This window comes from Maniola hyperantus, chromosome 15, assembly GCF_902806685.2.
Source record: "Maniola hyperantus chromosome 15, iAphHyp1.2, whole genome shotgun sequence".
NCBI classification, from domain to species: domain Eukaryota; kingdom Metazoa; phylum Arthropoda; class Insecta; order Lepidoptera; family Nymphalidae; genus Maniola; species Maniola hyperantus.
In genome coordinates, this window is record NC_048550.1 from 13,699,959 (window position 1) to 13,726,995 (window position 27,037).

The window sequence follows — 27,037 nt, forward strand, 5'->3', positions numbered from 1 at the left end:
GTTAAACGGTTATATCTTTTACTTTACAAGTACATAAACAAACCATATTCTCCATAACGAGACGTATAAGCTACTTTACTGCCTATGTAAAGCCAATTTCAAGCGCACATTGAGCCTTTCAGTAGCTTTGGCGGCTTTAAATACTCCATGAGCCAGGGGAAAATGTTTTTGAGTTATTATTATCTATCCATAATAATATTATAAATGCGAAAGTGTGTCTGTATGTCTGTCTGCCTGCTAGCAGTTTTACTGATGAAATTTGGAACGGATTTAGCTTACACCCCGGGGAAGGACATAGGCTACTTTTGTCCTGGAAAATCAAAAAGCTCCAACGGGATTTTTAAAAACCTAAATCCACGCGGATTAAGTCGCGGGCACCATCTAGTAATTTATAATTAACTAGTGACTGGCCCCAGTTTCGCACGGGTAACTTATTACAGTTTTCGTAGGTATAACTAATGTTTTTTTTAAATAAAATATAGCCTATGCCACTCAATTATGTAGCTTTCTACTGGTCAAAGAATTTTCAAAATATGTTCAGTAGTTCTAGAGATTAAGCCCTACAAACAAACTTACAAACTTTACCTCTTTATAATATTACTATAGATAATTCATTTTTGCAATTCCTTGATACACTTGATAGTAGTAGTGGTAGTAGTACGCAGTAGCCCTGTAAATAAACTTTTACACGTACTTTTGAATCGTCAAATGCATCTGTCATTGGTTCGGAATGCCTTTCCTATTATGAAGCGCCAGCTTAAGATTCGATTTACACTTATAAGTACGTTCAGTACTTGATCAGTGTTAAGTATCCCTTAAAATTAAGCCACCGTCTCTTGAGCTATAATCTCTAAATCCCAGTACCGCCCACGTGTTGCACGCCGGGTATAAATTAGGGCGGGCGCTACGAAAGGGTTCAGTCGTTTCGTAGCGGCACTACGGGTCGTAGACCGCGTAGAAACGGGACTACGGGGCTACAGGACACGTGAATATTCAGGTATGTTGATAAACTTTTTTTAGTCTAGTGGATATGATATTTTGCTGTGGATTGTGAGGTCCCGGGTTCGAGTCCCGAGTCGGGCCAAAATATTAAGGTTTTTCTGTCCAGAAATTCTCAGTAATATCCTAGAAACGGCTCCACTATTGGCCATAGTCTACAACGCTTGCCAGTGCGGATCGGGAGACTTCACACACCTTTGAAAATATTATGGAGAACTCTCAGACATTGCAGGTTTCCTTACGATGTTTTTTTTCACCGTTAAAGTAAGTGATATTTAATTAAAGTTAAGAAAAGTTAGAGATGCGTGCCCGGGATCGAACGCCCGACCTAAGATAGGAGGCGGACGTCTTAACCACTAGGCTATCAGCGCTTATTACATTTACAATATTAGTAGCTATTGATAAAAATATTTTATTTACATAATTTTACGAACATGTAGTTCCTATACAAATAAGTATATTTTTTATATATCAATTAAAAGTAAAAAAAGATAACATTAAATATTTTAATTTTATTTATATACATAGTTTTAAAGAAGTAATTAAACTATTAATAAACTTAAATCTAAAAAAAAACAACATTAAATTAAAACTAAAATAAATTTAATTTAATTTATTTAACCTCATCGAGACCACCGCAGCGAGGCATTGTACGCAAGATGCTGGCAGCATCATCGCTTTGGATGGTCAAACTAATTCTTTGACCAAGGTAGCTGCCAGCTCTCGGGCCCCGGTTAGTGTTAGTAGCTATTAAGTGAAACTGAAAATGAAAATGAAAATGAAAATGAAAATCTTTTTTATTCGTATAAACTTTTACAAGTGCTTACGAATAGTCGGATGCATCTACCACTGGTTCGAAATGCCTTTCCTGCCGAGAAGAACCAGCAAGAAACTCGGCGGTTGCTCTTTTCAAATATTTGATATAGGTACAAGATTATGCCATGTATAAAATAGTATTTGCAGTCTTGTGCGTTGCTGGAACGAGATAAAGGGCAAATCCACGCTCTTTTATCATTTAGATAATCTTCAATTGTGTAATATGCTTTTTTCAGGAGCATATTTTTAATAGATTTTTTAAACTTGTGCAAAGGTAAGTCCAAAATAGTTTGCGGGATTTTATTATAAAAGACGTATTTTAATATAATTTCGTCATGTTGTCTCCAGAGCAATGGGTCGTCAGTTGGCAGTAATCAACAGCGCACTGCTGTGGCTGGTGTCGATGGTGGCAGCGGCAACATTGGGCATTTACAATGGGGGGCCTACTGCTATCTACCAGGTAAGTTTTCGTCTTTTTGATGAAAATATTACAGTAAAACTTAAAGCTAGCCTTATATAATTACTATACAAATCATGCCCGCTTGGAATCGTGCCAAGAATATTGGCTGCATTTCCGCGCTGGACAGGCAGGCTGATCCGTTGCGCAAAAATGAGCCAGCCCTTCTGTCACCAGATGAGGCTATTAATCGTGGTGAAATGTACCGTAAAAGTTTTCGTAAATGTAACAACAGTGAAACTTAGCACTCTAAGTACTTAATATAACCTAGCTTATGCTCACGACTTCGTCCGCGTGGACTACACAAATTACAACCCTCTATTTCACTCCCTTAGTGGTTGAATTTTCAAAATTCCTTTCTAAGCGGTACCCGTAGTACAAGATTTTACGTCTCACCAAACGAAACCAAATTCGAGAGTCGAAATACTTCCGCGTTTCAGTAAACTGGATCTTAAGTGCCTTGTTTTAAAGCTCAAATTTGTCTACACTTCTACAGCCAGCGCTCCAAGCGGAAACATTGCGAAATTAAAATCAGTGGCATTGAATATTTGACTTCAATTCAAGGCTGTTTAGGTCCATTTTACTGTAACGCGGAAGTAATTCGACTCTCGAATTTGGTTTCGTTTGGTGAGACGTAAAATCTTGTACTACGGGTACGGATGCCTGCGTCATAATAGCTATCTGCATGCCAAATTTCAGCCCGATCCTTCCAGTAGTTTGAGCTGTGCGTTGATAGATCAGTTAGTCAGTATAGAAGGCTATATATTTAGACTAACTTATAATCGCGGACGAATACGCTAGTGTAGGTGTAAGTAAGCTATTGCAGTCAAGGACTAACTTGTATCATAATTAAAAAAAAAAAAAAAATTGAATGGAATGACATACACACAACAATGTGGTCTAAACATTGATGAGTTTTCTGTCAATATGCGAGATGTACAAAGAACATTCAAGACAAGCAAAGCAATCAACTTATTTACAAAGGTGCTGTAAATAATGTTGACAAATTGCTACACAAACACGTCAATGTACCTATGTAATATTTAAGTACTTAGGTATAGGTACTTACGTTTTACGACTAAGTAAGAGTAATATGGAAACTTCACTTCACAGAATTTAAACATTATGTATTTTTACTTAGTTAATTCAAAAAATTCAGTAGAGTGGCGTCGATTCTGATGTCTTTCTCTAAACTAAACTTATAGTAACTGGATCTCTTTTATTTTAATATTGCTAGAAAGGCACAGAGAATGAATTTTTAGGGTTCCGTACCTTAAAAGGAAAAACGAAACCCTTATAGGATCACTTTGCTGTGTATCTGTCTGTCGGTCAGTCAAGAACTACAGGGTACCTACTTCCCGTTGACCTAGAATCATGAAATTTGGCAGGTAGGTAGGTCTTATAGCTGATATTCGGGGAAAAATCTGAAAACCGTGAGTTTATGGTTTCATCACCCAAAAAAAATTAAATTGTGGTCATGAACTAATAATTAGTATTTTCAATATTTGAATTATGATAACTATATCAAGTGGGGGGTGTCATATGAAAGGTCTTCACCTGTACATTCTAAAACAGGTTTTTAATTATTATTATGCGTCATAGTTTTTGAATTATCGTGCAAAATGTCGAAAAAATATGACTTTAGTACGGAACTCTCGTTGCGCGAGCCTGACTCGCACTTGGCTGGTTTATTTATTTATTCATACTAGTTTCGAAATACATAGGTTCCGGATGAAGATCTGGAGGCAGCACCGTTTCAGCCATACTTGTCACCGCCATACGAGAGGCTGCTGAATGATGCAGCATATTGGGAGAAGGACCTGCTTCTGTTCAAGCTGATGAAGTCGCTGCAGCAAGGAGTACCTTCTGGTGATGAAAGGTAGTCGATCAGTCTATTAGCATTGGTATGATATTATTTCTTCATATCAGTCAGGCAGTCTCAACCGCGACGCGTGCGCGAACTGACCCCCTTGATAAAGGACCTCGGATGGGTTCGAAACTAGTCGGGCTAACGTCGACTGGATGCGTGAGTATAGCCGTAGAAATATATCATACTAAATGATGCCCGCGACTTCGTCCGCGTGGATTTAGGTTTTTAAAAATCCCGTGGGAACTCTTTGATTTTCCGGGATAAAAAGTAGCCTATGTCCTTCCCCGGGATACAAGCTATATCTGTACCAAATTTCGTCAAAATCGGTTGAACGGATGGGCCGTGAAAGGCTAGCAGACAGACAGACAGACAGACACACTTTCGCATTTATAATATTAGTATGGATATTGGATATACTGGAAATCACTCACGATAGTTTAAACGCTAAGATATTATTTCTATTGCAATAAAAAATTAAAAAAAAGGTTTTCTTAAAGAACTTTCAATGACCTCCCTGGCGCAGTGGTAAGCGCTGGGAACTTATTAGTGGGAGGTCACGGGTTCGATTCCTGGCAGGATTTTGGAATTTTATAATTTCTGGTCTGGTCTAGTAGAAGGTTTCGGCCGTAGCTAGGTACCACCCTACCGGCAAAGCCGTGCCGCCAAGCGATTTAGCGTTCCGGTACGATGCCGTGTAGAAACCAAAGGGGCATGGGTTTAATAAAAACTGCCATACCCCTTCCAGGTTAGCCCGCTTCCATCTTAGACTGCATCGTCACTTAACCACGAAGTGGCGGGGATATAAGCTAGTAGACTTAAATATATAAAAGCAAAAGGTGACTGACTGACTGACTGACTGACTGACTGACTGACTGATCTATCAACGCACAGCTCAAACTATACTAGACGGATCTGGCTGAAATTTAGCATGCAGATAGCTATTATGACGTAGGCATCCGCTAAGAAAGGATTTTTGAAAATTCAACCCCTAAGGGGATGAAATAGGGGTTTAAATTTATGTAGTCCACACGGACGAAGTCGCGAGCATAAGCTAGTATTACAATAAAACTTAAAGCTAGCCTTATCTAGTTACTGTACTAATCAAGTTGTCCTACATGAAATCAATACCTTCATTTTATTCCAAATATCTTAGCGTTTCCAAATATCTTATTTCCAGCCCATACTACAAGTCGGAGTATGACTACATGGACTGGCCTGACGCGATGGACGTCAAGGAGAATGACGTAAAACGCTGGGTGACGTCACTCAACAACAGCGCGAGCAGCAAGACCACAGCAGAGACAGCGCGACTGCAGCGCAAGTGGAAGATTAAGAAGGGGAAAGGTACGTGCAGCAATTTTAAGGGTTTAGATCACGTTGGGTCAAGGAGTTTGGCAAATGCATTCGACCAACGTGTGGCCATTCCAAAGACTCTTGTAGGTCTTGGTATTGGACAGGGAAAGAGCCTCAATAGCTCAACGGGTAAAGCAGTGGACTGAAAACCGATAGGTCGACGGTTCAAACCCCGCCCGTTGCACTATTGTCGTACCTACTCCTAGCACAAGCTTAACGCTTAGTTGGAGAGGAAAGGGGAATATTAGTCATTTAACAAGGCTAATATTCTATAAAAAAAAACACACTTAGTATGCGGAAGGATCTGGAAACCCACCGGATTATTATCCCAAGAGAACTCCTACTGTTGTAGGTTTAATAGAAAGGGGTCACGACTCTTAGCAATGAGGAATAAGTATGACCATAAAGAGAACAAGTTTTCTTTGCAACAACAACAACTGTACAAAGTTTCTGAAGAACGATGTGCGAACTCATAGGTAACGAACAGACTGACAAACATTATTTTTTATATTAACGTGTTTAGTCGACGTTATCCCGCGGTTGTGACTGACAACATCTCAGTGACTGACTGAACTGAATGACTCAGTCACAACCGCGGCGCGTGCGCGAACTGACTCCCTTGAAAAAAGGACCCCTGATGGGTTCGAAACTAGTCGGGCTAACGTCGACTAAACACGTGAGTACATCGTGAGTTTTATATGTTAAAGAAGGTATGATTGATTATAAACTTTACATTATCTTCTCTTCTTATCTTATAAATATATAAAAGGAAAAGGTGACTGACTGACTGACTGACTGACTGACTGACTGACTGACTGACTGACTGATCTATCAACGCACAGCTCAAACTACTGGACGGATCGGGCTGAAATTTGGCATGCAGATAGCTATTATGACGTAGGCATCCGCTAAGAAAGGATTTTTGAAAATTCAACCCCCAAGGGGGTGAAATAGGGGTTTGAAATTTGTGAAGTCCACGCGGACGAAGTCACGAGCATAAGCTAGTAAATATATAAAAAGAAAAGGTGACTGACTGACTGACTGACTGACTGACTGACTGACTGATCTATCAACGCACAACTCAAACTACTGGACGGATCGGGCTGAAATTTGGCATGCAGATAGCTATTATGATGTAGGCATCCGCTAAGAAAGGATTTTTGAAAATTCCACCCCTAAGGGGGTAAAATAGGGGTTTGAATTTTGTGTAGTCCACGCGGACGAAGTCGCGAGCATAAGCTAGTGTTTTTATAAAATCTCATAATTTTTTACGTTTTCAGGTATTCCATCGCTGTGCTACTTCAAATTATGCTCGTTCCGAAGATATAGATAAAGTACTTGTGGTTTATAGATACCTACCTAGCCTTTAATGATAAATACTACTTATACTTGTTAATACAATCAATATGATGTTATTATCAAGTAGGCGAAATTATAAATTCTATTGAAATGTAGTCTAGATAAAATAAAAAAAGATTTAGCACGGGAAAACTACTCTTTAATTTTTTATATCTGAGACTAAAAGAAAAGGTGACTGGCTGACTGACTGACTGATCTATCAACTCTCAGCTCAAACAGCAAACTATTGGATGGATCGGGCTGAAATTTGGCATGCAGATTAATGTCGTAGACATCCGCTAAGAAAGGATTTATGAAAATTCAACTCCAAAGGGCGTAAAATAGGGGTTTGAATGTGTAGGTAGTCGTAAACTAGTATAAAAATACAATTAATTAGGTAATAAACAAAATTGAGTAAATATAAAATAATACATATTAAAATAATACCAAACCACTGCAACGAGGTATTGTGCCTAGAACACTGGCTGCGTTACCCCGCTGAATAGCCAGGTCTAGCTAGTTATACCTTTCGGTCGCCTGTGGACTCTATGAGACGAGATCTGATTATTAAAAACAAGATCTATCCTCAGGACGTATCCCTGCCCTATAAAAAATAAGGTAAAAATTATATTCTTAGGTTAGGTACCTCCTACTTAATCATTAATTAACTTAATATAGGTACATCGATGCTTTTGCAGCGTGAAATGAATTGTATTAAAAGTGATTTACTATTTAGTTTAATATTTGTGTTTTCCTTTTAATAATTTAAATTTTAGTGTAAAGTTGTAATTGAGTAGTTTTAATTTTGATTTAGTTAATTATTTTAGTTATTTAGTTAATTTTATTACCAACTATCTAAGTACCTACCTAATTTTATAATATTGTTAATTGTTTACAACTCATGTTAATTCCGCATTAATAACATTTAAGTTTAGAGTAAGTGTTAATAAAAAATAGATTCGAGGGTCGCCTTGTTTTCATTAAATAAACCTGGTTTATTAAAATCTAAAAACAATATAATTAAAACAAAAAAAAATAATTGAGCAAAATGGACTGGTTTGCTCTTTTATGATCTCACTGGATTCTCGACTCTCGGCATTATTGGACCTTCGTAAGAATTAAATTATCAAATTCTATACAGTGCGACAAGGCTCTCTTGGCACTTCAATGACATTGACAGGGGGGCGCTGTTGGAGAACAAAGGCTTAGAATATTCAAACAAGAACAAAGGGGACACTTTGACGGCAACGTTAGTTCCGATTTTCACCGCAACAAACCAACAAACAAACACACTTTCACATTTATAATAATTAGGGTTCTGAATTTATGATGTGTTTGTTTGTTGGTTTATTGGTTTGTCCTTCAATCACGTCGCAACGGAGCAACGGATTGACGTGCGACAAGGCTCTCTTGGCACTTCAATGACATTGACAGGGGGGCGCTGTTGGAGAACAAAGGCTTAGAATATTCAAACAAAAACAAAGGGGACACAGGGGGATTTTCACCACAACAAACCAACAAACAAACACACTTTCGCATTTATAATATGGGTACTGTGGAGGATAAGTAGAGGCTCAAAGTAAATATCAGTGGAAGGTGCCTCTCACTACCTGCATTACTGTAGCTGGGCATAACAACATTCATGGCTTACCTACGTGTACCTACCTTCTTGTATCTTTTATTTTTTAACCGCCTTCAAAAAAGAGGAGGTTCTCAATTCGTCGGAATCTTTGTTTTATTTTTTACCCAAATTCGGCAAAACCAAAAGGAAGGGAAGGGATTTTATTTTTAGCAGTCTTTGTATGTATAACCCATCGGAAATATCAGCGAGACGTTATGACGTTGACAAAGGTACTGGCAGCGGTACTGGTAGAACGTAGTGTTTATATACTCTTTGGGTACTGGATAGGCGAAAATAGGCGAGCTGCGGGATAGTGCGAGGGGAGCCGCATTCCAGCGAGGTGCGCAGATATTTCCGACAGGTTGTATGAATGTTTGTTTGTATCATCTATGTGTGTTCCACCGTAGCGCCTAAACTACTGGGCCGATTTTAATGAATGAAGTGTCACTTGATTCTTTGTTATGGTCCGGGTGACAGACTTATACCTTAAACCCCCCCCCCCCCCCAAAAAAAAAAGCGCCGACGTGAGTAACCACTAGGCATCACCGCAAGTTTCTAGACCGGTTGATATTACTTATGTCAGTCAGTTTCTTTTTATTGAGTAGCGTCACAGAATAATAATAGTAGCGCGTACTTATATTGCATTCATGATGTTGTAATTATGCACTAAGTAGATACCTATATTATAAGAACTTTGGTTTGTCTAGACTAATTAGTTACGCGTACAAAGTCAGATTAGTGGAAACATTCTAGATTTAATTTACATACGATAACAAAAAAAGGCCCAACTTTATTCTTGTTTAAAACTCAAGGTTTATTATGAATAGCGGCGTATAAACTTGTAAATTAGTAAGTCAGTCCCATTCAATTATTGTTAGCGCGGAGAGCCGCAAGCGTGTGTGCAATCTATGTAATATCCTATTTACTTCAATTGTGTGATTTGACGAAAATTTCTAAAATGACGTACGAAATAGTTTTCCTAATTTTGTTAAGCATGATTAGTGACATTTTATCCCAGTGCTCCAACAACGATGTATACAGAAATATGCTCGAAAAGAAGACGTTGAACTTCACTCAAATAGCCGGCCGAGTTGGATATGCAGTGGAAGAATATGACGTGATCACGCAAGACTCTTACATCCTTAAACTGTTCCATATTCCAGGGGATAAAACTAAGCCTGTCCTGTTAATGCATGGGATAATCGACTGCGCGGATACATTCATCGTTCGTGGGAATACTTCACTAGCTGTAACCCTCGCTAGAGCCGGGTATGACGTATGGATTGGGAACACTAGAGGCAACAGATACGCTCGGCGCCATGTGTACTTGAACCCGGATGAAGACGTCGAATTTTGGGACTTCAGCTTCCACGAACATGGATTTTATGACCTCCCAGCGATTATTGACTTCGTTTTAGACAGGACCGGAGAAAAAAGATTAAGTGCAATCGGTCATTCGCAGGGAAATACAATTTTCCTAGTTCTCGGCGCAACAAGACCCGAGTACAACGAAAAAGTGAATTTGCTGATAGCTCTGTCGCCTATGTGTTTTTTGAATAATTTGCAAAACGTAGCTTCTCTAATGGTTCATTCGATGCCGGTTCTGGAACAAATTTACACGATAGCAGGGCAGGAAGAATTTCTCGGTGATGACACGATCGTCTCTCGTATGTTTAGAGCATTCTGTGGTTGTAAGAGAAGTTATGGTGTTTGCGCTTATGGGATCTTCTTCCCCATCGCGGGTAGCGATCCAGACGAAATGGAGTCGGATTTCTTTCCCACTATTGTTGCACATTACCCCACCGGAACTTCGAAGAAGAATGCAGTTCACATTTCCCAGATTGGCATGAAGAAAAAGTTCTTAAGTTATGATTACGAATTCAGGAACGTAGACGTTTACAATTCATCAACTCCTCCTGAATATGACTTGAGTAAAGTGACGATGAAAGTTGCGTTGTTCGCCGGTAAGAACGATCAAATCTCCACTATAAGGGATGTAAAACTGTTAAGGAGTAGACTACCGAATGTCGTAGAATTTAAAATAGTTGATCATAAGAGATTCAATCATATTGATGCTGTTTGGGGACGGAATGTACATAAATATCTTTTTCCAGACATTCTTGAAGTTTTAGAAACATATAGATGATCAGAATTAGAATAAATTAATATACTTACCGTGCCTGAAGAGCATAAATTACACATTAGCCAATACCTCAACGCTCGCCCTATGCATTCGGCGAATTTATTCAGGTCCACTTGAAGTTTTCCGCATATGACATTAATTGTGTATTTCGATATTATTAATAATATCGAAATACATAATTAGTGCCATATGTACCTATATGTAATAGGTTAGGTACTATTTTATTTTTATTTCAGTATTGTTATTATATTATTATTATAATGTTTTTAATTGTATTTTTTGTAGTTTTGTACCTAAGTGTATTGAGTTACAAAGAGTTTAACAAGTAATCTAGTCTAATTAAAAAGTCTAATAATAAATAATTTAAATAATTCAGTCTAAATTATGTATATAAAGGGAAAAGGTGACTGTCTGACTGACTGACTGACTGACTGATCTATCAACGCACAGCTCAACCTACTGGATGGATCGGTCTGAAATTTTGAATGCAGATAGCTATTAAGACGTAGGCATCCGCTAACAAAGGATTTTTGAAAATTCAACTCCTAAGGGGGTGAAATAGGGGTTTGAAATTTGTGAAGTCCACGCGGACTAAGTCGCGAGCATAAGCTAGTTAACAATAAAAGCTCTTGGCGCTAACAGCATTTACACGTCAGGTGGCAATCGCCAAACATCATCCTCATCATCGATAGATGTCCACTGCTGGACATAGGTCTCTTGTAGGGACTCGCCACACGCCATGTTCTTGCGCCGCCGCCATCCATCAATTGCCTAAGTATATTATTGATATGTCATTTATGATTTGTCCACCTAAGTGGGAGATTTGTCAACTTTTCGGTGCGAGGTCGCCATTCTAGCACTTTGAGACCTTAACACAATTATACAAGTATTACTTATGTGCCTCAACGTCTATCGCTTATTCAGGCTATGGTGTCCTGGCCACTGCCACATCAATCGTCGGTTAAGTCCGGTTACTTGCCGAAAGCATTGGGCTAATGTGTACTAAGCCAATAAGTTATAGCAAAGTAACATGGCAGTGCCTAATTGCAATAAGTAAAATAAATATAAATAGCATTGCTTACTTGGAAACACGCTTCGCATTGAAAACCTTTTTTGAGGTCAGTTAAAAGTGAACTAGTAAGTACCTATTTGATATGTTGTGACTTGTACAAGTAGGTCTGTCTGTACTCGTATATTTAGATATATATAAAAGGAAAAGGTGACTGACTGACTGATTGACTGAATGACAACGTACAGCTCAAACTACTGGACGGATCAGGCTGAAGTTTGGCATGAGCTGTAATGACTAATGACGTAGGCATCTGCTAAGAAAGGATTTTTGAAAATTCAATCCCTAAGGGGGTGAAATAGGGGTTTGAAATTTGTGTAGTCCACGCGGACGAAGTCGCGAGCATAAGCTAGTTATTTTCTAAGTGACTTACTTTGTAATTTATAACAGGTTTCAAGATTAGCAATATCGGTTACCTAAATACAGTTTAAAGTGATAGGCAAAGGGCGTTTGTGCACTCATTCGTGATTTTATGAATCCGTGAAAAAAATACGAATCGAATGTACGTATTCGTATCACGGATACGAACCGAGTACGAATGAGTGCACAAACGCAAGTAGTGTTAATTAGGGTTCCATACCTCAAAAGGAAAAACGGAACCCACGGTTCAAATTCACGGTTTTCAGTTTTTTCCCCGAATGTCAGCTACAAGACCTACCTACCTACCTGCCACATGATTCTAGGTCAACGGGAAGTACCCTGTAGGTTTCTTGACAGACAGCCAACAAAGTGAATGGTGATCCTATAAGGGTTCCGTTTTTCTTTTAGACCTACGGAACCCTAAAAACACAATAATATGACATGTTTTAGTGTTGTCGCGATCCAAATATCATTAATCCAAAAATTATTCAAAAGCAAAAATCTTTAGTGTATTAATGTGCTCCTTGTATCTAGCTGCCCCACTCCCCCCTATAGCTATCAAAACGGTTAAGAAATTAAAACTAAGTAGGTACAATAATTAATAATGATATAACGATTTACCATATTTCGTTCATGATACTTGCGATATTGTGCTATTTGCAGATGATACGTCCCTAATTTTTAAAGTCGATAGAAATAAAAACAATTTTGACGATGTAAATAATGCCATATCGCGGGTCACTCATTGGTTTACTGTCAATAATTTACTTTTAAATGCAAAGAAAACCAAGTGTGTTATATTTTCTCTGCCCAATACAAAGTCGACCAAGGACATTAACTTAATGATAAATAATGATATGTTAAAAGTGGAGGAGACCACCGTGTTCCTGGGAATCACGTTAGATGCAAAGCTTCAATGGAACGCCCATATATCAACACTTGCTGGTAAACTCAGCTCTGCTGCTTATGCTGTTAGAAAGATTCGACAGGTAACTGACGTGGAAACTGCAAAAATTGTGTATTTTGCCTATTTCCACAATATTATGTCTTACGGAGTCTTGCTATGGGGTAAAGCGGCAGATATTGGGAAAATATTCGTATTACAAAAAAGGGCAATACGTGCAATTTATAATTTAAAACCGCGCGATTCCCTACGAGAGATATTTAAGGAAATAGGTAGGTATTCTTACAGTAGCTTCCCAATATATTTACAATAATATAATTTTTGTACGACAAAACATTCACAGTTACAAAAAAATCAGTGATCTCCATGATAGGCAAACTAGAAACAGAAATAAGCTGGCTACTCCTGCGCTCCGCCTCTGGAAGGTGCGAAAGTCATTTGTGGGAATGAGTGTAATATTTTATAATAAAATTCCACAACCAATTTTAGACTTGCCTTTACACAAGTTTAAAAAATGTGTTAAAAGTATGCTCCTAAAAAAAGCATATTATACAGTCGCAGACTATGTAAACGATAAAAAAGCTTGGATTTGACTCGCTCCAGCAATGCACGGGGCTGCAATGGCTTGTATAGTACGGTATAATAACATTGTAAATTGAAAAATTAAAAAGAGCAACCGCCGAGTTTCTTGCTGGTTCTTCTCGGTAGGAACGGCATTCCGAACCAGTGGTAAATTAAAACTACCTGACTATTCATAAGCACTTTTAAAAAGTTTACATGAATAAAAAAACATTCTATTCTATTCTAATATATTCTTTTTTTTTTTTTTTTTTTTTTTTAATTTTTTTTTTTTTTTTTTAATTAATATATATTCTTATAAGTTTTTCAGTTAATTGACTTGTATTAATTAAGGAAGTTTTTACCATCGTAGATCTTACTAAATAGGTAGTTACCTCAAAAGATTCAGACGCGGGGCTTAAATTAAACTGATGTTAATCATTAATTTATTCAGACTTTTTTCCCACTGCATAATAATTATGTAATCATAATTATGTAATCATAATTATTATGCAGTGGGAAAAAAGTCTGAATAAATAATAATTTATTTATTCAATGATTTATTATTATGTTACATACGTAGAAGCCCATATTATGGCTATTAGGTATACAGATAAATAATCAGTACCCTTATTATAAATGCGAAAGTGTGTTTGTTTGTTGGTCTATTGTTTTGTTGGTTTGTCCTTCAATCACGTCGCAACGGAGCAACGGATTGAGGTGATTTTTGCATGGGTATAGTCAAAGACCTGGAGAGTGACATAGGCTACTTTTTATCCCGGAAAATCAAAGAGTTCCCACGGGATTTTTGAAAACCTAAATCCACGCGTACGAAGTCGCGGAAGATAACTATATTAAGTGGGGTATCAAATGAAAGAGCTTCACCCGTGCATTCTAAAACAGATTTTTATTTATTTTTATGCATCATAGTTTTTGAATTATCGTGCAAAATGTCAAAAAAATACGACTGTAGTGCGGAACCATCGTTGCGCGAGCCTGACTCGCACTTGGCTGGTTTTTTTGCATGGGTATAGATAAAGACCTAGAGAGTGACATAGGCTACTTTTTATACCGGAAAATCAAAGAGTTCCCACGGGATTTTTAAGAAACCTAAATCCACGCGGATGTAGTCGCGGGCATCAGCTAGTAGGTACCTACTCACATAAATAAAATTGACTTAAACCTATTAAAGTATTTATGTAAATTCATGCGAATTTCGAAATTCGTGGATCACCATGACCTAGTCAGCAGGTTTATTTATTTACAACACATTATTATTATTTTTAGGGTTCCGTAGTAAACAAGGAACCCTTATAGTTTCGCCATGTCCGTCCTCGGTTAATCTCAGAGACTATTAGTGCTAGAAATCTGTAATTTGCCATGGGTAGATATGAATATTAATCACGCCGACAAAGTGGTGAAATAAAATTGTGATAAATATTTTTTTTAGGGTAGCTCCCCTACATGTAAAGTGGGGATGATTTTTTTTTCTCGTCTACCCCATAGTGTGGGGCATCGTTGAATAGATCTTTTAAAAATACTGTGGGTGTTGGAGCATCATTTTTCGATTTCTAGACCCGTTTGTAAAATATGATGTTTTAAAGTGCTAATTTTTATTAGAGTCAAGTGTCCCCCCCCCCCCCCCCCCCCCCCCCCTTTATCAGCCAAATGGTAGTAGGTATATAGGAACGTGAAAAAATTCACAGCAGTAGTAGGTAGGTATTATAATCAATTTTAAAGGACAACTATCATGGCTAAGTAGGGTTCATAGGTTAAGGAGTTCTACGGAACCCTACACTGCGCGTGGCCCGCCACGCACTTGGCCGGTTTTTAGGGTTCCGTACCTCAAAAGGAAAAACGGTACCCTTATGGGATCACTTTGTTGTCTCTCTGTCTGTCTGTCAAGAAACCTACAGGGTACCTACTTCCCGTTGACCTAGAATCATGAAATTTGGCAGGTAGGTAGGTCTTATAGCTGATATTTGGGGAAAAATCTGAAAACCGTGAATTTAGGGTTAGATCACACAAAAAAAAAATAACTTGTGGTAATTAACTAATAATTAGTTTTTTCAACTTTCGAAGTGAGTGACTATATCAAGTGGGGTATCATATAAAAGGTCTACACCTGTACATTCTAAAACAGATTTTTATTTATTTTTATGCATCATAGTTTTTGAATTATCGTGCAAAATGTCGAAAAAATACGACTAGTACGGGTACGGAACCCTCATTGCGCGAGCCTGACTCGCACTTGGCCAGTTTTTTTTATTAAAGTCACATATTTTATTGATTTAATAGACAGCTGATGCCTGCGACTTTATGGCTGGATGAGTGGTGGCGCTCTTCAGGGAAGGCCTATGTGCAACAGTGGATGTCCACAGGCTGATGATGATGATGATGGCGTGACCTTTCCGTCCGTCCGTCTGTCTGTCTGTGTGTGTAGGTAATTACTAATTAATTGTAACTGGCCACGACTCAAATCTTCCACCAGAAACACCAGAACCTTATGGTCTTAACTACAACACAAGAAGCACTGGAACTGCTCCAATTTAGTAAAAATAAAATATTTCCCAAACTAACGTACCTACCTAACTAAGTAGTTAATCGGGGATAGAATTCATAGTCTTGGACTAGCCTTCTAGCCTTGAGTCAAGGAGAAGAAAGAGGCGTGAGAGTCCGAATAGAGGTAATAAATTAAAGAAATAGAGTTCCGAAGCAAAACCATGGAATAGAAAGTAATCATTTACTTAAAATTACTTTGAGCACAACATGCTATATTTTTAGAACCTAGTGCATTTTATAAACGGAATTTCTAAACGGATGATGCAAATATATTGACGTTTACGTCATATCAGCTGTTAACGTCACAGCTGCTAATAGTGATGTAAAACACATATTGTATCGACTATCGAGATCGACACGGTTAAACACTATAAATTGTATTTTATTACAATGTAATATTAAATACATTCAAACCTAATTTTATGCTATAAGCACATAGTTTGTGCAATAAATAAATTAAAATGACTATCTAATTATGATAAACAAATGTGACATATTTTCATAAAATAATGACATTTCCCAGTTAAAGTCGGCGGGAGTTTGTGATTTCATTGTTTGCACTATATCTCTGTGTACTTTCTCAGAGCTACTAAATACAAACTATTTATTTCGATGTAGGTATAATAATAATCATAATATACACTGTACACATTTTGAAAGTCAATAGTTTGGGACTACGAAAACCCATAATATTATTAAACATAAGATGCTAGAACTATTAGTCTTTTGTCAGTTATTGCATAAATGTGTGCTAGATTTTCAAATTTTGCAAACTAATTACAAATTATTTAAAGTGCAGAAACTTTTGACTTTTTGTGATTAAATCTACCTGACAAACAACTCACAAATGGTGACAAAAAAAGTAGAAATATTTTGCAAACCTAAAATTAAGTTGTCGATATCTATTTAGGTAATTTTACTTACCAGCATCTCTATAGGCGTTAAAGTTGCAGCAACCTGCAACTGTCACTGTCAAAATATTTGAAATCGCGAACTAAAATACCGAAACCGATTTTTCCGCAATAGTGCAATATTGGCAAGATGTTGAATTATTGAAATATGAGTTTCTTTCCTACTTCGTGTTGGTAACTGGAACACAGTGCAGTAATTTAGTCAGTATTCATATGCAAGAGGTCATACGTGTATAGGTTATATAAAGCGTGGAAAACATGACTTTTCCTGAAGAAAATGCGTTTATAAATGGTGATACCGTCCGTGGACGTGGCGCTCGGAACTATACGCTGACCCAGGCATACACTAATGGTAAGTTTCCATTCGATTCAATAGAAAAATATCTTTTTTTTCCCCGGCGTATTACATACTTGCCTATTATGTAGGATTTTAAATGAAAGCTTTAGCTTTATAAGAACATGTAGGACCTACCTACTCTAAAGTGCAAAACGAGTAAGAATTATATATTCTTTCTAAGGTTAGCAGTAAATTTTTACTCATAACTAGTGACAGCCCACAGCTTTGCTGCCATGGGAATTTCGAAAATCTGGCTATATTCTTTATCTTAATATATAAAAGGAAAAGGTGACTGACTGACTGACTGATCTATCAACACACAGCTCAAACTATTGGACGGATCGGGCTGAAATTTGGCATGCAGATAGCTATCATAACGTAGGCATCCGCTAAGAAAAGATTTTTGAAAACTCAACCCCTAAGGAGGTGAAATAGGGGTTTGAAATTTGTGTAGTCCACGCGGACGAAGTCGCGAGCATAAGCTAGTTTACATCATAAAGTGCAAAATTTCAAGTTTCTCGGTTTAGGGGATTAGGCTGGGTGTTGGATGATTGTCTCCTTTAGTATACCCTATCAATATTAAGTAAATATATGAATGTGAAAGCATGTTTGTTTGTGTGTTTGTTGGCTTGTGAGAGGAATAGATCAAAGGTATTTTTTGAATGGATATAATTAAAGACCCAATCAAAACTCTGCACATCAATTATCGAAATCCAATTGTCATAAGATGAATTAAAAGTGGTCTATCTATTAGGTACAATGACCATCTGTAGGTACTTAACTACTTAATAATAATTTTGTCAATTTGTAAGTACTGCAAAACAATTAGGTACAATTTGGACAAGCAATTGACTTGGCTGTAACCTTATTGATTGTTAACGGCACAATGATTTGTGACCAGGCATTTGTGTGCCCGTTCTCAATCGAAGCAATTGTGGTTCATTTCATATTTGTAACTGTTGTATGGACAGTCTAGTGTGAAGTTGTATTGTTTGCACAGTATGGTCAGGTGGATTTTAGGTATAAAAATAAAAATGTTTTTCTTTACTTGTGTTAGCGACATTGCTTTGCCTACAGTTGAATTTAAAAAAAGAATTACGAGGAGATGTAAAATGGCGGCCATAAAAGCCGGAGCTATTAGAAAAATTTGAATTTATAATTATGTCTTGAAGAAGTTAATAGTTTAGAACTAAGATTGAAGTTTATTAAGCATTGTCTAAATGGAATAAAGTCAGTTCATATAAGTTGAGGATATTTTTATTCTTGATTTCAAATTGCTATATATTCATATATTTTATAATAATTTATTCAGACAACAATGGCTCCATTCAGTGTTAGTAAATACTTAATAATTATATTAGCACTTAATCACTTATTTATGGGTTTTATCTTAGTTATAAATAACTAGATGATGATGCATGGATTTAGGTTTTTAAGAGTCCCATGGGAACTCTTTGATTGAACGGAATAAAAAGTAGCATATGTCCTTCCCCGGGATGCAAGCTATCGCTGTACCAAATTTCATCAAAATCGGTTGAACGGATGGGCCGTGAAAAGCTAGCAGACAGACAGTTACAACTTTCGCATTTATAATATTAGTATGGATAGTATATAGTATGGATAAATATTAATTAAAAGCATAACATTATATTCTAAGTTTTAAAACTATAGTGTTCTATCACTGGATTCCACATACTTGCTAGTTTAAAACCATCCTCACAATTGAAATTCTGGTGTTTGCGAATTTCAATCGTTTTATTCAATCATTTCGCGCACTAGTCTAGGTATGTAGTGGCGTCTGTGAAGAGAACTCAAAGATTGTGGAAATACACATGGACATCAGCTAGTAATAAATATGGAAGAAAGATTGAAATTTCTTGTTTACTTACTTAATTTTGTTTTGTTATTTTCAGGTGGTATAAAGGCTGGAGCAGCTCACGCCGCTCGACTCACATACGATGTGTTATCACGACGCAAAGCTGCCGAGGAGGGTGTAGCCAGGCTAGCCCGGGTTCTGTCTGCACTAGACCTCACCGCTTTGGGCGTGGGCAGTACTCTAGGAGTGGGAGTGTATGTGTTAGCTGGGGATGTTGCTAAGAACTACGCGGGACCTGCTGTTGTCTTGTCGTTTCTACTGGCTGCTGTGGCAAGTGTCTTTGCTGGTAAGTTAACTGTCATTATATCTATAAGCTATAGGCTTATAGCCTAGGGTTATATCTGATGGATGTTCCATTGGTTTTGGGTGTGGGTCCTACACCAATTATTGCCAGTCGAGATAGGTATTTCGTATTGGTGAATTGTGGTCCATTGTCTGCTGCTACTTACATGGGATAGCCATACTGCATATACATATGTATAGGAAGATGTAGTATGTGTGCTGTTAGACCTCACTGCTTTGGGCATGGGACATACACTGAAAATGGGTGTGTATGTGTTAGTTGATAGTATGATGATTATATCGCAGGCTTCCACTTATGTTCGAATCCTGCCGATTCTGTAATTTTTTATACGTATTTAAACAAATTTAAAATGTATTGTAACAAAATACTTTTTTCCAGGTCTGTGTTATGCGGAGTTCGGCGCTCGAGTGCCTAAAGCCGGCTCGGCGTATGTGTACAGCTATGTGTGCGTCGGGGAGTTCATTGCCTTCATTATTGGCTGGAACCTCATACTCGAATACATCATTGGTATGATAATCCGAATTGTTATTATAATGCAAAAGAATGTCTGTCTGTTTGTTTGCTAGCTTTTATGGCCCATCCATTTGACCGATTTTGACGAAATTCTATACAGGGATAGCTTGCAGCATTCCGAGGAGGAAATTACAGAGTTCCCACGGGATTTTCAAAAACTTAAATTCACGTGGTCGTGGATCAAGTTGTGGGCGTCATTTACTTAGTACAGAGATCGATTGTATTCGGGAGACTATCCTTTGTTCCCGAACATAGGATTTTTCAAAATCTAAATCCACAGGGACGTCTGGTACTATCTTAGATATCACGGGGATGATCTAGTACTGGACGCTCTTTGCTTTTCCAGGATTAAAAAATAGCCTATTGCCGCTACAACAACAAATAATTTGAATTTCAAAATGGCCGCCATAAAAATTAAAATACAGTGCGACAAGGCTATCTTGCCACATGACGAAAATCGAAACTAACGTTTCCGTCAAGTGTCCGGTTTGTTCTTGTTTGAATATTCTAAGCCTTTGTTCTCCAACAGCACCCCCTGTCAATCAAAATAATTTGTAGGTAGTCAAGAAAGCGCCCCGGAAAAATGCCAAGAGCAAGTAACGGGCGCCCTCCCACGATTCGGCCCATATAACCGAAAGGTTGGTGGGGCCATGGGAGGTGGAGGGTTGCCCCGTGTCAATGTCATTCAAGTGCTACGAGAGCCTTGTTGCAGTGTAAAATAAAAAGTGTTCTTTCTACGATGGTATGCCCTTGACCGATTTTTAAATGTTTGTAGGCGCAGCATCAGTTGTGAAAGCGCTTAGCGAGTACCTGGACTCTTTGTTGGACAAGGCGATATCGAGCACGCTGTACGAGTGGATGCCGATGGATTCGCCGCACCTCGCCAAATACCCGGATCTGTTCGCTTTTACCGTCGTTATGGCGTTTTCTGGTACGTAAAAAAAAGGATTTCAACTTTTTTATTTTTTGTATATTCCGATACAAGTTAGCAATTAACTGCGATCTCACTTGCGAGGTGACTTACTAGCTCAGTGTCTAACATTGAATGATAGCCACCGAGCTCATTTGACATTGGTTGGTTCTACTTTGCTGCTTCATGGAGTGTAATAATTTTTCATAGAAAACCTTCAATGCATTAAAATAAATGTCAAATGAGCTGGGTGGCTATCGTTCAGTGTTAGACACTGAGTAAGTGAATCCATAGGCTGGTGGTAAGTGATCATGCAGTCTAAGATGGAAGCGGGCTTACTTGGAAGGGGTATGGTAGTTTCATTAAAGATACTGTCATATAAAAATATTTTTCACCTCCAATGCGCAGGTGAAAAATTAAAAAAAATTACAAAAATAAAGAAATTTATTTATATGGTGAGGTAAGGTGGAGAATACTTACCTTTTTCCTTCCAGCGGGCAAATAAGGGGTAGGAGAAGGATGGCCCTCCCCTACAGTATAAGATAAGATTCGGGCGCCAGCCAGCCGGAGGAACGACGCACGGATAGCCGAGCAGAGGCCTGAACCTTTAATCTCAAGGCAGGGATTTCGGGCCTACTCCGTCGTGGACTCTCTCACGAGACGACAAATGTCAGATAAATAAGTTGGAGGATCAAAACAATGAAAAATTGTAAAAGTTTTTGAATTATAATATAATTTTCTATTTAAAATAAATTACTATGAATAGCGTCCCTACGTTCCTTGCCTTATCTTAATTCTACGAAATATAGGTACCCTTTACATTATTAAATATTAGACCTAGGGTTATGAAAAATTTGTACTAAAATTAATAAAATATATCGTTCGCCACGCACCGGAGGATATTTTAAAGAGTTCACTGATTAAGATTTATAAACCGACGCACCAGATGCTCGGATGCAGGCCGATTTGTGTGAAGGGACATTTCAACACCATGTTCTAATCAGGTTCCACAAACACATATTTTTGAAGCAAATCACCTCATAGTGCGATAAATAGGGAAACACAAGGGGAACACATGGGGAACACAGGGGAACAGCGCATTAGCGCTGTTATTTCATAATATCCATATTAAGGTGAAGCCTTCAAGGCCGAAATTACTGCTTTCTAGGCATTTCGCCACAAAACGTCTCATATTTCATAAAAATCCGGAGAGAGCCGAATATCACGTACGAATTTTGGAAGAAAAGTGACAAGTCATTAGTCATGTCAAATGTCTTCCATCAATTACTATAAATTTCGTTTAAAAAAAAAAACAACTGTCAAAACACTGATCTATGGTCTCCTTGAAGATAATAATGGGTAGAGGTTATGTTTCCGATGTAAACAAATGCCCGTCAGTGTCAAAATTCTATAAAAAAAAAAAAAAGGAAAACAATTATAATAAAGGATGTAACGAGACCGTCTAGGTACACGTTACAATTTCCCCTTTCTAGAGAAAAAGAAAAAAAAAATTTTTTTTTCTTTACCCTTAACAATCCTGTAAGGCAAAAACGAAGGGAACTACCAAACAAAAGAAGAATTAAATATCTAAATTCATTCAAGCCAAAACGACCAAATAATCTTTAATAAATACGGATTGAGAAGCAATCCTTCAAAGCAAAAAAAATTATCTTAAACTAAAATTGCATAGTATTGCATTCAACTGACCAGACACGTAGCACCAACGCTGTGAAATGGTAAGCCAAACTAGCGAAGAAGAGAAGAAAACTTTCTAAAGAGTGTGTGATTAGAATTGGCATTCTACTGACCAGATCACTAAGCACTAACGCCGTGAAATGATAAACCAATCTAACACAACACTTAGCCTAAACAAAAAGAGTCTAGAGTTAGTCTGCACCCGTTCAACCCGCTGAGGCACCCTCGCCGCGCATTGACGAACTAACCTAGCTAAAGGGTTTTCGGAATGGTCTGCAACTGGACAAAGCACTGGGCACCCTCGCCGCGCAGTGTCGAACCACCCAAAATGATGCACTACAAAAGAGCGACATCCAAAACACCGTCCTGCCTAAGCAAGGACATAGCATACATGTCCACATGTGTGAGACAAGGCTGAATATGAGTACTAAAGACCCATCCAAAAGAAAATATTTACATCCACTTGCCCGTTAAACAGACACAAGCAGGAGGATAGCATGGAGCATGTGCCAACCATGATCCCACAAAAGAGCTGTACATATGTACAAAACTACTTGACTGATTAAAACAGAAACAAGCAGGAGGATAATACGGGGCATGTGCTAAACCGTAATCCCACATAAAAACAACTGTACATATTTACAACAAAATAAGGTAATACGGTGCAAACAAAGACAACCGCAACCAAAAATAAGTATAGGATTGACAAAGGAGCCAAAAATCCTATACAAAATGAGCCCTTATAAAAGAACTACAAAGATAAAAATGTACAATATATACACATAAGGTAGTGCGGGGCAACTGCATAGCCGCAAGCTACAAAAGGATAGGATTGACAAAATAGCCAAAAATCCTATAAAATCAGTAGGACTGACAAGGAGTGTCAAAGAATCCTACTCAAAATGATTAGTCCTTATTGTGTTAGCTTCTGTTTAGTCCTTTTCAAAATAAAATTAATTTTAAGTTTTAATTTTGTCAAATTTTAAGAATATCTTTTATATGGTATCTACCTGTACTATTCTTTGCCAAATCTTTCAATATATAAACAGTATCTGAAATTCTCTTTATTATTTTACATTTAACAAATCTAGGAGCTAATTTAGCTGAAAAGAACGAAGCAGCATTGGATTGCACAAAGTTGCGCCTCCAAACTATGTCTCCAACACAATAAGAAATGACTTTTCTTCCCACATTGTAGTATTTGGCATTACGTCTATATGATTTAGCCAAATTACTAACAGTTTTATCAAAAATATTACTCAAAGTAAGAAGTGCGTCCGAATAATCAGAACGACTACCAATAACTAACTCTGAAGGATCAGAGATAGAATTAAATTTATGTAGGGACCCATCGAGGAAAACTTCCCTACCAAACATAAGAAAATTAGGTGTGTATCCGGCAACTAGATTAATAGTGCCATTAATAGCTGCCTGTATATGGGGCAAATATTTAGACCAGGTTCTATGATCGTTCTCAACATAGCATGCTATACAAGTTTCAATAGTCTTATTAAAGCGTTCAACTGGGTTATTCTGAGGGGTATACAAAGTGTTATAAAATAATTTTGGAATGTTATATTCTTTAGCAAAGTGTTTAAAAGATACCAAAGTGAATACCAAAATGAACCGAATTTAAATCATCATGATTATTTCTAATAGTTTCTAAAATATTTTCTCTAGGTATTACTATTTTCCAAGCTAAATTTTGATTTAAAATAGATTTAGGCTTGACATATTTATACAAGGTATGGCTTTAGATAATAATTTAGAAAAGTAGGCAATAGGATGTTATTGACATGAGTCATCATCTTGCATCAGAACGTTAATTAATTTAGTTAAGGGTAAAAAGTTCGAAATAAATCATCTGTAATAATAAAATCTATGTGACAAAACAGTTTGTTATCAAAATCTGTCCAAATAACCGATCAGAAAGTCTTGTAATTCGACGGTGCATTTATCACATCAAATGACATCCTAACGAATCCAAACAACCACGACCTAGGACTACAAACATGGTCTAGTCAATGAAATTCAAAAAAAAAAGTAAAATAAGTAGGTAAGTATAAAATTTAGAAAGGAAGAAATCATTTTCTTGTAAATGAACAATGAAATTCTCCGTTTTTAAATTTGGATAAAATGTCAAAATAATATAAAAGTCAAAACCAAGGATGATGTCAATAAAATATTAAAGTTGTTATTTGTCGCTGTGCACCTTACATTTTCCAAGAAAATTGGCCACGACGACTCCTATATAGTATTAAGGTTAAATTTCCTAAGAGGAAATATACCTATTTAGGTAGTTGGCATTAAGGGCAATATGATTAAGAACTCTAAAAGACAAAGACTTACCAAGAAAATATGTTAAGTTAAATTTTGAAGATTGAAATGCTTGTTTACATAATAATTACTTACAATTTGTGATGAACTATACTCCGTTCCAGACATACTAATAGAATCTTGACCGAACATGGTAATGTTTACAAAATCTATAGATATACAAAGCTTTATCATTAAATTTCACTCGCAATAGATAATAAGTAATACACAATATACCTCAAAATAAGCTACGCTTGATTAACATGAAAGAACACTTAAATTAGCTATGCTAGGACAAACATCTTAGTATCTAGGCATACAATAAATAGGTTACACGGTTACAATACACCTTAAAATATTACAAAACACTAAGTAAGACAAGAACGAGGGCAATTAAAATATTGATCCACCAAACCATGAGAATCAACACGACTAGGATCCCAAAAAAGAATCAGGTCTCTGTTCCAGGGCGACAAATGTCATATAAAAATATTTTAGTGGATCAAATCAAAAAAAGGATTTGAATTATTTTCTATTTATTTTATATTTAAAATAAATTACTATGAATAGCGTCCCTACGTTCCTTGCCTTATCTTAATTCTACGAAATATAGGTACCCTTTACATTATTAAATATTAGACCTAGGGTTATGAAAAATTTGTACTAAAATTAATAAAATATATCGTTCGCCACGCACCGGAGGATATTTTAAAGAGTTCACTGATTAAGATTTATAAACCGACGCACCAGATGCTCGGATGCAGGCCGATTTGTGTGAAGGGACATTTCAACACCATGTTCTAATCAGGTTCCACAAACACATATTTTTGAAGCAAATCACCTCATAGTGCGATAAATAGGGAAACACAAGGGGAACACATGGGGAACACAGGGGAACAGCGCATTAGCGCTGTTATTTCATAATATCCATATTAAGGTGAAGCCTTCAAGGCCGAAATTACTGCTTTCTAGGCATTTCGCCACAAAACGTCTCATATTTCATAAAAATCCGGAGAGAGCCGAATATCACGTACGAATTTTGGAAGAAAAGTGACAAGTCATTAGTCATGTCAAATGTCTTCCATCAATTACTATAAATTTCGTTTAAAAAAAAAACAACTGTCAAAACACTGATCTATGGTCTCCTTGAAGATAATAATGGGTAGAGGTTATGTTTCCGATGTAAACAAATGCCCGTCAGTGTCAAAATTCTATAAAAAAAAAAAAAGGAAAACAATTATAATAAAGGATGTAACGAGACCGTCTAGGTACACGTTACAATACCCCTGATCAGTTTCTACGCGGCATCGTATCGGAACGCTAAATGGCTTGGTAGCATGGGAGGGTAGTAACTAGCCACTGCCAAAACCTCCCACCAGACAAGGCTTCAAAATTTTCAACTTGCAATTGTAGTCTTCTAAATATATAAAACGAAAATGTGACTGACTGACTGACTGACTGATCTATCAACGCACAGCTCAAACTACTGGACGGATCGGGCTGAAATTTGGCATGCAGATAGCTATTATGACGTAGGCATCCACTAAGAAAGGATTATTGAAAATTCAACCCCTAAGGCGGTGAAATAGGGGTATGAAATTTGTGTAGTCCACGCGGACGAAATCGCGAGCATAAGCTAGTTAAGAATATAAATAAAAAAATTCAAGTGACATAATTTACGTGTATAATTGTTGCAGTTGCCCTCGCGTTTGGTGTGAAAGAATCTACAAAGTTCAACAACTTTTGCACGGGTGTCAATCTGTGTGTTGTTCTGTTTGTCATCATTTCTGGATCATTCAAAGGTAAGTTTATCATTGAAAAATTACATGCCAATATACTTTAATATACTCTAGTCTAGCTGATACACGCGGCTTCGTCCGCGTGGATTGGGTTTCTAAATCCCGTGGGAACCGTTTTATTTTCCGGGATAAAAAATAGCTTATGACACTCTCTCTAGCTATACCTATGCAAAAAAATCACGTCGATCCGTTGCTCTGTTGCGACGTGATTGAAGGACAAACCAACAAACAAAGCTCTTAAGAGCCTCAATAGCTCAACGGGTAAAGGGGTGGACTGAAAACCGAAAGGTCGACGGTTCAAACCCCGCCCGTTGCACTATTGTCGT

At 37.3% G+C, this 27,037-nt stretch overlaps 3 protein-coding genes across 4 annotated transcripts in view; all 3 read left to right on the forward strand.

Annotated features, from left to right (window-relative positions):
- The first annotated feature begins 924 nt into the window (after window positions 1–924).
- LOC117989068 (uncharacterized) lies at window positions 925–7,775 on the forward strand. Its single transcript, XM_034976371.2, has 5 exons — window positions 925–997; window positions 2,164–2,275; window positions 3,997–4,151; window positions 5,320–5,486; window positions 6,776–7,775. The coding sequence occupies exons 2-5, from the start codon at window positions 2,168–2,170 to the stop codon at window positions 6,826–6,828; spliced, it is 483 nt and encodes a 160-aa protein (XP_034832262.1). The 5' UTR covers window positions 925–997; window positions 2,164–2,167; the 3' UTR covers window positions 6,829–7,775.
- Window positions 7,776–9,264: 1,489 nt separating this feature from the next.
- Window positions 9,265–10,890, forward strand: LOC117988760 (lipase 1-like). The gene has a single exon (XM_034975941.2). The coding sequence runs from the start codon at window positions 9,413–9,415 to the stop codon at window positions 10,598–10,600; it is 1,188 nt and encodes a 395-aa protein (XP_034831832.1). The 5' UTR covers window positions 9,265–9,412; the 3' UTR covers window positions 10,601–10,890.
- A 6,160-nt stretch (window positions 10,891–17,050) lies between these two features.
- Window positions 17,051–27,037, forward strand: part of LOC117988759 (cationic amino acid transporter 2-like) — a 46,411-nt gene continuing 36,424 nt past the window's right edge. For both annotated transcript variants that reach the window (XM_069503623.1, XM_034975939.2), the window contains exons 1-5: window positions 17,051–17,313; window positions 19,212–19,460; window positions 19,857–19,985; window positions 20,767–20,922; window positions 26,610–26,714. In XM_069503623.1, the coding sequence (XP_069359724.1) occupies window positions 17,220–17,313; window positions 19,212–19,460; window positions 19,857–19,985; window positions 20,767–20,922; window positions 26,610–26,714 (733 nt within the window). In that variant the 5' untranslated portion in view covers window positions 17,051–17,219. The remainder of the gene's footprint in view (window positions 17,314–19,211; window positions 19,461–19,856; window positions 19,986–20,766; window positions 20,923–26,609; window positions 26,715–27,037) is intronic.